The sequence below is a fragment of the Colias philodice genome, chromosome 16 (genome assembly GCF_061535455.1).
Source record: "Colias philodice isolate Cphi_HAF_F1 chromosome 16, ilColPhil1 Martin Lab GWU primary, whole genome shotgun sequence".
In the NCBI taxonomy this organism is placed as follows: Eukaryota; Metazoa; Arthropoda; class Insecta; order Lepidoptera; family Pieridae; genus Colias; species Colias philodice.
Genome location: NC_143101.1, coordinates 2,731,944 through 2,745,469, shown reverse-complemented (window position 1 = coordinate 2,745,469; position 13,526 = coordinate 2,731,944). Strand labels below are relative to the sequence as shown.

The window sequence follows — 13,526 nt, the reverse complement described above, 5'->3', positions numbered from 1 at the left end:
TTTTTAAAACACCAACACGTGGGCGTGATCATGTTATTTATTTTTCATCTCTGTCTTAATATGTATATGTCGTGGTCATATCGTAGATTTGATCATTTCATGATATGAGTGGCCATTTCACGAAATGGTCGCATATCGTGAAATGGCCAACATAGTTTGATCAGATCGTTAAATCGTCAACGTTTCACGATTTGGTCATCCACACTTGGCCAGATCGTATAAAATATAAAGAGTCCATAAAATATTAAAAAAATTCAGAATAACTATATTCTAAAAACTTTTTTAATGTCATTAAAGTTAGTGCCGCGGCAGCGGCCGGCGAATGCCAGAAGCGAATCGTTTTTGCAATAGAAAACAGTTAGGTTAGGTTAGGTTAGACTTTGATAAACAACGCACGAGCCGAGCGAGCAAAGCGAGCGTGCCGCGGCAGCGGCCGGCGAGTGCCAGAAGCGGATCGCTTTTTAAAAAACAAACAATTATAATAATATAGTAGTACAGTTTCTTAAATTATTTTATATAAGTCGCATTTTTTCTTAAATACATATAAGATATCCACATTTTCCATAGTACTCGTACCTCTTCGTCGTAAATTCTTTGCTATGACTTTCTTCATAATATTGTTATTAAACGAATTATGAAGTTTTTAACTGCGAATAATTTAATTTTTGCCAGCGGCCGCCATCTTATCACATAAACACAGAGCTTGCAGCGCCTCTACCAACGATTAATGTAACTATTTTACGATATGATCAAATAATTTTGATCATTTCATGAAAAAACCGTGCGTTAATTGGCCATATCGTGAAACGATTTCTTATCATTGATCTGCCCAAACCACATCATGATGTGGCCAAACTAAATTGGCCATTTCACGATATGCGACCATTTCGTGAAATGGCCACTCATATCATGAAATGATCAAATCTACGATATGACCACGACATATATATTATGTACTATGTGCGTCATTAATTTCTGACTGTTTCGAGATTTGGTGCAAAATAAAACAGTGTGTAAATAAAATTAAACAATTGAGTAAAAGTATAATTTCATAGATAACACGTTGAGAAGTTCCAGAGTTAAATATATATACATATCTATACATATAATAAATCTGTAGAAGGGTCAATTCTGTACATTGAAAATATTGAAAAAATAAATAGCAAGGGGTGTTATTGGAACGATACCAAACCCAAATATGAGATTAAAAAAATTTTTGTCTGTCTGTCTGTCTGTCTGTCTGTCTGTATGTGAAGACATCACGTGAAAACTAACGGTTCGATTTCGATGAATCTTGGTATAATTATACCTTATTATCCTGGGCGTAAAATAGGATACTTTTTATCCTGGAAAAATACGTAGAAAAAAAATAAATCTTAATTTTTCAGTTTTATCCATAGACGTTGTTCTATAGAACCGCGAACACACGTTGCGTATTATTATAGGCCTAGCCGTATTTGGGTCCAATAGATATTAATTATAAGATGTCATTGTCAGAGTTACTCAAAATGGAGAAATAAACCATCCACGCGAAGACTGACATCCGCGCGGACGGAGTCGCGGGCGGAAGCTAGTCTTGTATAAATACATACATAATATGCCTATAGATCTTTACTCAATTGTTTTATTTTATTGATTTTTTACAAATTTTATTTACACACTATTTTATTTTGCACCAAATTTCGAAACAGTCAGTAATTAATGACGCACATATTATATTATATACGTTTTAATATAGAATATTTTTTATTTTACAACCTTTACAACTTGATCATTAGGAATTTATTACCTCTTTTGTTCGAACAAAAATAAGTTACCGACTTTAAGAACGTGCCGACAATGTAAGTAAGTACACTATTGTTTCTTAGAAAACATTTTAGGAGTATACGATAATAAATCTATGACTCACATAAACACGTGTTTGCTTGATTGGTGTCAGGTGTTCAATTATAATTTTATGAATTCAAAATTTATAAGAATAAACCTCAAACTCTCTGTCCAATCAAAATCCGCCTAAGTCGAAATCCTTTATAAGCTGAAAACGGCAGTGGCCGGCGTAAATATTCAAATAGGTAGCGAGGAGCGAAGCGACGAGCATCTTAGGTTAACTTTTGAACTACCGCACGAGCCGAGCGAACGAAGCGAGCGAGTTGCAGCAGCGGCCGGTGTAAATATTTAAGTAGGTAGCGACGAGCGTGTGACTAACGTATTTCTTTAATATTGTATATAGTAAATTATTTTTTGAAAAATAAGGACATAAAGAAGTTTCACTTCTTACGTGTGTACTCTAGTACACGCACACATTTGTTTTTTTTTTATATAATTCGCATACTTTGATGGAGGCAATGAATTTCGCTTGAAATAAAATAATACAATCATTTATAAATTACGCAGTTGTTAATATTATTCTGGTTACTTACATATTATCACACATATTTTTTATTTTAGCTGAAATTGCAAATCTGGAAAATCTGGTGTTAAATCAATGTTTATTGGATTACGATTGATTGCCATGTTATATATTTATTATGTTTTATTTATGGAATAGTCTTTAAACCCTTTTCATTTTCATTAAAGTTTGTATAAATACAATTTTGACTATAATTAACACACGTTGATGATATAAATAAGTAAAAATAATTCAGCATTCGCTATAATATTATGCTGTGCAATTTTCGGTTTCCAATTTAATTAGGTTTTAAGCGTTTGCAATTAACTTTTTAAAGTAGGTAATAAACTGGGAAAATAGTTCTATAGTATAATTACGTATATTGAGTCGTTGATTAATGTTTAATTAAATATTTAAGATCATCAAGGAAACGAATAATAAAAACCCAATAAATTTGAAAAAAAAAAATTGAAAAATTATATCCATGTTTGTTGTATCCTACTTTGGGTCTATTGTTAAAAAATATTACCTACCTATGAATGAGTTACACATAAAAAATAAACATTACATTAAGAATAATCTAATGATTATGTTCTAATGATTATAAAGTAATATATTATAACAAATGTTATAAAAATAAATAATACTCACAAGGAATGACTTTTTGGTTCTGGTTTTTGTGTAAATTAGTCTTCTTTGTTGCGTGTCTACACGCGTGCGTCTCTACCTTCGTAGCAGTCTGAAACAAGATGAAATAATATATCATTTATTATGTAAATCATTTTTATCATATTCATATATGAAACACTAGCTTCCGCCCACGACTTTGTACGTGCATCCCCGTTTTTCCCCGTTCCCGCAAGAATTTCGAAAAAATCCTTTCTTAGCGGATGCCTACGTCCTAGCATCTACCTGCATGCCAAATTTCAGCCCGATACGTCCAGTGGTTTGGGCTGTGCGTTGATAGATCACTATATCAGTCACCTTTGAGTTTTATACATATAGATAGATTTGTGTAAGTACGTATTCACAATGGCCTTGTTTGATATATTCAACTATATTTTGTTATCGTAAAGTAGGTTACGTAGGTAGGTTCTGTGAAATAAGTTCAATTTTCATTAAAATCTATTTGCAGTACGACTAAAATTTTGTTGAGTTTATTCTTAATCGTTCTCTTTCGCCTTGAATATTAAAAACTTATAACTAATTATAATTACGAATTCGTTAAATTGAATATCTCAATATTATAACCTCTATGATGAAGATGATTGTATACATATATTATATAGTTTAAATATATGAAAACTAGCTTCGCCCGCTTTGCCTAAAACCTTATAAATTATACTAAAACCTTCCTCTTGAATCACTCTATCTATTAAAAAAAAACCGCATCAAAATCTGTTGGGTAGTTTTAAAGATTTAAGCATATAAAGGGACATAGGGACAGAGAAAGCTACTTTGTTTTATACTATGTAGTGATAAAAATAAAGATACAATAAACCTCTCCATTGTGTTTATACAAAACATTTATATCAATAACATACATTTTAACAATATCTCAGATTTGAGAGTTAACAAAATGAAAATTTTATCATAAATTTATATTGAGTATCGCGTATTCAATATGATATTGGGTCGGAAAAGCGCGGGAAAATTTCGCCCCGTTGCCTCTGATCCCTTTGAAAATAAACGTTCATCGAACAATAATTTTCTTCCTTGGAAATTTTCAATATTGAGTCTAATAAGGGATGAATATCATTTTAATTTTGAAAAAGAATCCAGGGAATTGTAGACAGTAATATAATGAATTATTTAAAAAGCTATCGCTAACCCTAACCGGGGAATTTATTTGAGAATATATTTTATACAGAGGAATTTACCTGTAGGTATATAAAAGAAACATTGGTGGCTAGCTTCTGAATGTTTTCTTTTTATAGTGTTTCTGACAGTTGAAAGGACAGATAATAAGGTATGAAAATTACGTGAAAATGTGTTATGTACAACGGTGATAAATGCGAGTATATTATGTGATGGAGTTGAAATTTACTCGTGATTAATAGTATTTAAAAGTATGTAATTAAAAAAATGAATTTATTTATTAATAATTCAAAGAAATAAGTATGGACCACAAAGAAAACAGTACATCATTATAGATTAAAGATTCAAGTAATAATAACGGCTACAAGTTGATACATTTGCTCCAATTGTTAATATACATTTATCCCAAATAAATATACATAATTTGAGTTTGAATTATGGTTTCAAAATCGAATAGCGTAGTTCATATTATTCTGATAATGATGTTTGATTTTCGCACAAGTCCATAATATCGTTAATTAAAACAACTCAATGTTTGTGTCAATATAATTTCATGGCTATTAATAACTGAAATAGCCGGCCAATGCCTAAAATTTTGTGAACATTAATCTTATATATAAAATTCTCGTGTCACAATGTTAGTCTGCATACTCCTCCGAAACGGGTGGACCGATTCTCATGAAATTTTCTGTGCATATCGGGTAAGTCTGAGAATCGGCCAACATCTATTTTTCATATGTACCACGGGCGAAGCCGGGGCGGACCGCTAGTCATAAATAAGTTCTTTCTTTGACTGATCGGTTGACTTGGTTGGTAGTGGCCCTGCCTTCCAAGCCGACGGTCGTGGGTTCGATTCCCACCCGGGGCAAATATTTGTGTGATGAACATAGATGTTTGCTCTGTGTCTGGGTGTTAATTATCTATATTAAGTATTTATTTAAAATTATATATGTATGTTTATCAGCCATCTGGTTTCCATAACACAAGCGAAAGCTTAGTATGGGATCAGATCGTGCCGTGTGTGAAAATTGTCCCGAAATATTTATTTATTTATTTATTCAGATTCATGTTTCAAAAATTAGTATCTACACTTGAATTTATTTACTTAAGGAACTAAAGGATACAAAATTAAGTAAATTAAAGTATTGCACATTTTATTTTGATGCATAGCATGCTCTACATACCCTTCTACTGGTTACAAGCTTTTTTCACAACTTCTGGATTAGATATATGATTTGATTAGAATATATTGTGTTAAATAAATGCAAATTAGAAAATTAACTATTATAATACCTATTCTTTCGTTAAATATCTGTCTTGTATACACTATACGATAAATAAAGGAACTGTCCTGTCCCGCCATCCGATGCCGTTCCATTAGTTCCCAGTTCACCCGACATATATGTAATACGTATTAAGTTACTTTTCCGGGCTAACGACTTCAAATAAATACGATTCTGTTGAGACATGTTAAAAGGCAGTTCTATAAAATATGTCTGTAAGGTTATTTAATTTGTTAGTACTTGTATGATTGCGAAGTTTCTGTATTGTGCAGTTGTGAGTCAAATTATGTCCGTGTTAGTTACCACTTTTGTGATGAAGCTTGTAGTGTTTGGTTAATTATTACAGTTAAGACTTAATATCTATATTTTGAGATGTTATTGGATCATTGTAAATCATAAATGATAGTGATTCTATGATAATAACAATTTTGAATACTTAGTTTACAGTTGGTGCAAAAGTTATAAGTTAAATTAAAATTTTTGATGCGAACAAGAAAATTTATTAGTTTTATTTGAATCCCATGGAAATACGACTTAAAGTATAAAAGTTAAATTCTGTAAAACGTTTTGCATTGAAAGTTGTTTACTTTTAATTCCCCATTTTGTTTATCAAACATACATTTTATATTAAATTGTACTAAAATCTAAACGATGAATATTTTGATGAACTAATAACGCTCCATTACACTTACCACACAACAAACAATTAGTATTTACATCCACAAACAGAACAGAGCATCCGTGGAGTTGCATAACTCTAACAATTATGAAATTTCGCTAAAGTTGCCATCGCATTGTGGAATTTACGGCGGCTTTTTAGTTCAATGAACATTATGGCGGATCAAAATGGTGAATTCATCTAGAATCTAGATGACACGAGTGATTTATGGTAGTGTAAAAGTCTTTCTTATTGCAGATAAGAAATAGGCAGAAATAGTATAATCTTGGTATTTTATTAATTGCAGGCGGAAGTCGTGATATCAATCATCGTAATAACTATAGTTTAATTTTCGTACAAAGGTTTAATTGCTACAAAAAATAATCTATAAAAAATTCAATAAATTATGTGTAAATTGGTGCAACTTTCATTGCTAGTATTAAACGAAAAATATTTATGATTTTAAAATTAATTTACTTTTCAAGTTTTTACTGTAGGTATTTTAAAATTTCTTAACTAGAAAATTTTCAAAGAGCGGGATATTGGAAACCTACAAAATATTAATGGAAGGACGAAATATTATAAAAATTTAAAATATGTAGTGCTATTGTAATAGCGTTTTATATTTTATGCAAAGTTTAAATTGATACGAATAACGATACAAAACAATAATTATGGTCTTATTTTTTAACAAAACATGTTGATAACGCCCAATACATATTTTCATCCTTAGCTTCAGCCTGTTTCACTCCTGATATAATATTGAATAGCAACTTAATCATGCATCCATGGACGTATAAAAAAAGACGGACGCCGTATTACGAACAAACAACGTGAAGCCACCATAGTAAGCTAGCGATCGTGTAAAGACAATAAACACGCACACACTCTCACCATAGTAAGCTAGTCGGCCGCCATTACGTCGTGAACTACCGACTGATTAACTGCGTCACTGTTTCACAAAAAATATTTAAAATGCCGTCTTGCGTGGTTAAATGGTGTCGCAACAGTACAATTTTAAATAACAAAACACGAGGGATTACATTCCACAGGGAAGCAAGTTATTTCTTTTATGTTTTAATGCCAAAATTATTACGGCAAAATTTATAGAAAAAAATACAGCCGCCATTGTCAACAGGACAGCTGTTGCCATGGCAACATGGCACACACACATGGATGTTTCGCCGCCATTACTAGGCTTCACTCAATGTTTAGGCGATATACCGTCCGTCTTTTTTTATACGTCCATGCATGCATCTATTGCGAACAATGATGAAAATAGCTAATGATGCATTTACACATTTGTGTTCGCAGCCTCGTGACTCGATGATATATTCGACGAAACATTCGTATACTAGTGTCGACGCGAACCAATGTTCACACATTCGACGTCCCTTTGATAACCCAAAAAATTGATCTACAAACCGATAACACGCGTAACCCAAGGCGAATAGGTAGAGTACTGTTTACAATTGCGTGTTCGTTATACGCCTTGCTATTCGCACGAATGTGTAATTGCACCATTAAAAAGTAGGTAAAGTCCAAGTATTGAAAACTGCGAATTATAATATATAAAATATCAATATAGCGTTCGTTAGAACATTCGTTGTAACATTTGGTCGAGACACAGGTCCAACGTGGTTTATGAAAAACGAGGCAAATACATCTGAAAGACAAATTGTGTGTGAACCCAGTAGGAAGTAAAATATTCAAACCGCAAAGGAAAACTTGCAAAGAATGTCAAAACATTTGTTGAACACGAAGTTTCGAAATCCAACTTTTCAATGGGGAAGGATTAAAATATGTTTTTGTGACAGAGCGGTGTTGAAAAAGGGAGATTGTTTGCGAATTTTTGACAACAACTATGTCTTTAATCCGGCCACTGGTTTATAGATACTAGATACTATATCATGTACATTGTAGATATCTAACGTAATGAAAACGTCGAAATACAAGCACAATGTAACAAACAATTTTGGATAACTAAATACAAAGAAATAATATTTTGACTCTTATGTCATAATATAGGAATAGTAAAGCAAGTAAATATTAATAAATTACGTTCTTACCAATTACTGAAGCCAATAAAGTTACCCAAAATTCGCATTGATCGAACAAATATTGGTATAAATATTATAATATTACATAATATGTATATGAAGCCTACATCAATGTATGTACGTAAATATTAAATATTAATATATTATTAATTAGAGTAAAATTATAATATTAAAACTTTAACATGCTATATAATATCATTATTGTGTTTGCTATAATAATATCGTAAAATATAATCTAATAAATAAACTATACCATAAGCGTTCCAACTTTTCCATTATGAGACTCATAATATAACTTTATGAGTATTTACAGCTTCTTTAATCTTGACCGACTATAATAGATATAATAAGAGCCACTATACAGGTAAATATGTGAATTTTATTTACATACCTATATTCTACTGTTTGCTAAAATGATGAAACTGACAAGGTTTTTTCTCCCAAAAGTACATTTTTTTTATAGTGGGGAAATCTTCCAAAGATACCCACGGCCCCCGGGGAAGGAGCCGTGGGTTATGTCGGATTCTTACCGACTAAAACCCCACTGTGTTCCGTCGAGCCGCTTTAATGATGGGGCCGCGGGTCTCCCAAAAGTACCTAGGAGGTTATAATATTATGAACTCTTTCAAAAAAGGAATATTTTTCTAAATGGGCCTAGGCTTCATTTAGAATAATTAGGGAACATACATAAAAGCTTCCGACGAATCGGGAGCCTCATCTTTTCCACCTAAAAATAATTTTTTTTACTGTCTGGCGAAAATATTTCAAGAAGAATTTTGAGTGGCTTTTAACGTGTAGGTACATAAAAGTTTTGTTTGCTAAATATAATATATTAATGATGGGGCCGCGGGTCTCCCAAAAGTACCTAGGAGGTTATAATATTATGAACTCTTTCAAAAAAGGAATATTTTTCTAAATGGGCCTAGGCTTCATTTAGAATAATTAGGGAACATACATAAAAGCTTCCGACGAATCGGGAGCCTCATCTTTTCCAGCTAAAAATAAAATGTTTTACTGTCTGGCGAAAATATTTCAAGAAGAATTTTGAGTGGCTTTTAACGTGTAGGTACATAAAAGTTTTGTTTGCTAAATATACTTAAAACTATATAGAATGTAGATTTATATTATACCAAAATATTAACAAAATACACAAAATAGACATAAACAAAATATTCTCTCTTAGATGATCCATCTATTATGTTTAAATTATATTCCCAGTGGAGGGATACAGGCTTACTATGAGGGTACAGGCGACCACGCTGGCCAAGTGCGGGTCAGGAGATAATATCACATGTCATTGATCTTTTGATTCTTGGACATGCCAATTTCCTCACCATGTTTTCCTTCACCGTTTCGAGTTGCGGTGATGTTATCAACATATAACATATCCAAAATATGTATTATATTTATTTTATGTTTCACGATATGTGTAGTGGAACGCGGGGTAACTTATATGTATTTATACTAGCTGTGCCGCGCGGTTTCAGCCGCATTACTCCGCTCCTGTTGGTCTTAGTATGATGATATATAGCCTATATTACTCGTGGATAACGTAGCTTTCGAATGGTGAAAGAATTTAAAATCGGTCCAGTAGTTTATGAGCCTATTCATTACAAACAAACAAACAAACAAAGTTTTCCTCTTTATAATATTAGTGTAGATTAAGTTTCACCAGGATACGTGCAGGTGAGAGACGTTATTATCATTCGGTCGAATGTTGATAACATTTTCAGTATTCAGAAGCGAGGACGTTTTAACTGAACAAATTGTGCATGTTTCAGCAATATTCTACCAGTAAACCGAGTTACAGTTTAGTATCTATTACCTTCGTGCTGCCATGTTATACTGATTTGACTGTTAAATTTTTTATATCTGCTATAAAACCAGAATAAATAAAACAAAAAGGCGCATGTTGCGGGAAGAAATCTATACCATTAAATGCTTATGTTACTTTTTACCCGGACGTAGAGCTATTTACTATTTGTGTAGCTATAATATTATGTTTGTCTGTATCATGGTAGCTCCAAAACCTATGTACAGTTTCAGTGCCATTTTTTCAATAACCAACAATAACAATGACATGTGATATTTTTTAAATACATAATTGTCATAATGATTAATTATAGTTTTATTTTTATCGACGTTAATTTCGTACTCTATTATTTATCACAAGAGAAAAGTAAGTAATTAGATGTACATAAAATTATTCAAATCATTAGATTAGAGGCGTCCCTTTGTTACTACGTGACAGTCGAACAAAGAGAAAGGTTCTAGAACATTAAGGTTCAACCTTGAACTAATTCATTTTGTTTTTAAGTCTACAAAGATAATGCTTTTAGCAATTAAAGTCTTTTAAAGGATTTAAAGCTCCTAATCCTACAGAATTAATTATCCTGTCATCTGGAAAAATATAGTTAACTAGCGGTCCGCCTCGGTTTCGCCCGTGGTACATCAGCCATCCTCGTACTTCAAAGAATATAATAAAAAAAATAATTAACGAAATCGGTTCAGCCGTTCTCGAGTTTTGCGCTTACCAACACATTTAGCGACTCATTTTTATTTTATAGAAATACTATCTAGATTGTATATGAATGCTAAATAACTAGGGTATATGAAATTCCTACGATTAAATTCGCACTTAGTGTGTAATTTGTATGCTGTTTGTGTATGACCTATAGGGATGTTATATTGAATAAGGTTAGAATAGTAATAAATGGTTAGATAATAACTGCACTATGATTAGTTTTATTTGTGTACTTTATGGTTTTATGATGTGATTGCATTTTCTGTTTATGAGAAACAGGGAGGTTATTACGAAAATTGGATTAGCATAATATAAAAAGGCGGGTTTCAAACAGAGCGACCAGCCTTGCATTACAATAATAATAATAAAAGTTCATTTATTTGCCTTCACAACTTAAAACTATTACAAAGGAACTAAATATGTAAACGTGTAGCATTTTCGTTGTGAAGGACTAGTGTCTGAAATAGGTCTGTGAAAGACCTGTAGTACAGATCACAAGCCGTAATTACAGTACAAATCTATTTACTTTACAAAACGCTGGCCTTCACTGCACCTTTTTTAGACTTTTTAGCCCTTATTTTAAACGTATTTTCAGAGTCCTTTAACAGAACTTTCAGAGCTCAAGCATCTCCAGTAGATAGTTTAGAAGTCGCAATGAATAATTCTTAATTGCGGCAGAGGACAGTTTCTTGGCTGAACACCAAGTGTATAATCTCGATAATGGGGGACATCATTAAACGGAACTATACTAAAGCGACGTATACAGGAAGATAACTGCTAACGTCATAATTTTTGATAGCAGGAAAATTATAGCTGGAGCTAGGAACCATAATATGCTAGACTTTCTCTAATGTAGGTAAAGGATTTTGAAACTTTAAGTACACTTAGTATATGTGTAGTATTATAAGTATAAATACATATGTACGACTCACGGACATATAATACATGTCTGTGGTACGACTCATTATGCGAAGCATTAGAGAGTGCTCTACGATCAAAAAATTTGTTTTGCCTGGGGCCTTTACGATTTCGATAAGCAGATTCTACGTATTCATCATATTTCTACACATTATTAGTCAATGTGATTAATTATCTTTTATACCTATAAGTATTTCATACACTGTGGTTTTCATAAAAATGCCACGAATTAGTGCAATAAAAAGCTTTCAGAAGTCAAACACTTAACACTACCAACACTTTGACAAAACCACACATAACCATAGTTCGCGACGTCTTTGAATAAATCATGTAGGGGCCAGAACTAAACACCGTTGAAAGGGTAATTATTGAACTCACCTGAAACTCAAGTTTGTACAGCACTGGAAACTTTCGCCGCTGCTCGCAAAGTTTCGGAAAGCTCTTCAACTCGACCGGCTTGTCTGGTATCGTCTCTGACACGGATCCGTTCTCGTCAGCTGTAAATGGAGATTTTTACGAGTGTTATATTATGCAAAAGTAATAGAGCATCTGGTAATAATGAGTCTATAATATTATCTCTAAAAAGCCGTCAAAGAATCTGCGAAACTATCTACCAATTTTGCTAGTATTTATGGGCGATGACTACTTAACATGAAATGGCTCATCTGTACTTTGCTTACTCTGTCATATAATAAAAAACGAATGCCATTTATATGCTGTTAATGCTCTTGTAATAAGAACTCGTATAAGTGCTGTAAAGCCATTATAATACGGTTTACATTTTACTTATCCATAAGACATTTTCAAACGTTTTCTTTAAATAAGTAAGTATGTAGACGAATCAATTTATATTAAATAATGAGTAAGAGTATGTATGTATAATTTACTACCTGTCGTCCCTACTTCGCCTGCATTTTCCAGATATAAAATAGATACAGAGCTCTGATATAGAATATAGAGGACGGAAGAACAACCTAACCCAGTTAAATGATCATGCTATATTATTCACTTTGACAGAACCTAATTACCTACTAATCTGCTTAACGAAAAGTGTTTTTTGAGTAATTTCCTAAAATAGATTATTGGGAAATTGTATTCCTTTGACGTCAAACTTCAAACGATTTGATCAATAATGTATGAGGTGGTGTAAGAGTATATAGAATTCACACATGTATTATTACCTACCTAGTTAAAAGATGCTATAATCTCATTACAAAATTCATTAAAAAAACAATTTAAATTAATAGTGTACGATTCAATATTTACTCCACTGTGTACCTACTTTTGTGTTTAGATCATCTACTTGCTATTGTGATTAAAGTATGTGTGAACCGTGACGTCTTAGTTTCAATTCCCATTGGAGTCTAACAATGCCTTGGCGTGGCAGACCACGAAAGATTAATCACATTTTAGTCCTTAAATGATTCTCGAAATCGATAAATCGACCAAAGAAATAAAATTGAAATGAATTTTAAAATGTAGGGATTTAAACACTGCTTATAGATTATCATGTTAAAAATGCTCCTCCATAACGCTTCAATTATCCACAATTTCTACATTTCATTGACATGAACCATGAAAAGTGCTTATGATTTCTATTAACCGTACCGCCATTCTGCGAAAATTAGTTAACTCACCTAACCTCGTATTACACGGTCCTAAATAAATATAAGTTCTCACATAAACGTATGAATTTTCACACGTTCAAACATTACTAATGAGATTACGTCACTAGAATGACGTCACACATCGTTTAGATACCCGAACCAATCAGGGTATCGAGACGCCATTTTTATACGTCACTGTGTTTGATTTTTCCTTTTACCGCTTATCTCCGCTTTGAAGGATGAAATTACATGTTGTTTTTGGGTCAGGA

General features: G+C 32.4%; 1 protein-coding gene across 1 annotated transcript in view; it reads right to left on the bottom strand.

Moving 5' to 3' along the window:
- The window catches only part of Ptp36E (protein tyrosine phosphatase 36E), a 158,685-nt gene that overhangs the window by 20,003 nt on the left and 125,156 nt on the right, over window positions 1-13,526 (bottom strand). Inside the window, exons 4-5 of the mRNA XM_089705177.1 lie at window positions 12,029-12,147; window positions 3,041-3,128 (exon numbers count right to left, since the gene is read on the bottom strand). Of these exons, the coding sequence (XP_089561303.1) occupies window positions 3,041-3,128; window positions 12,029-12,147 (207 nt within the window). The remainder of the gene's footprint in view (window positions 1-3,040; window positions 3,129-12,028; window positions 12,148-13,526) is intronic.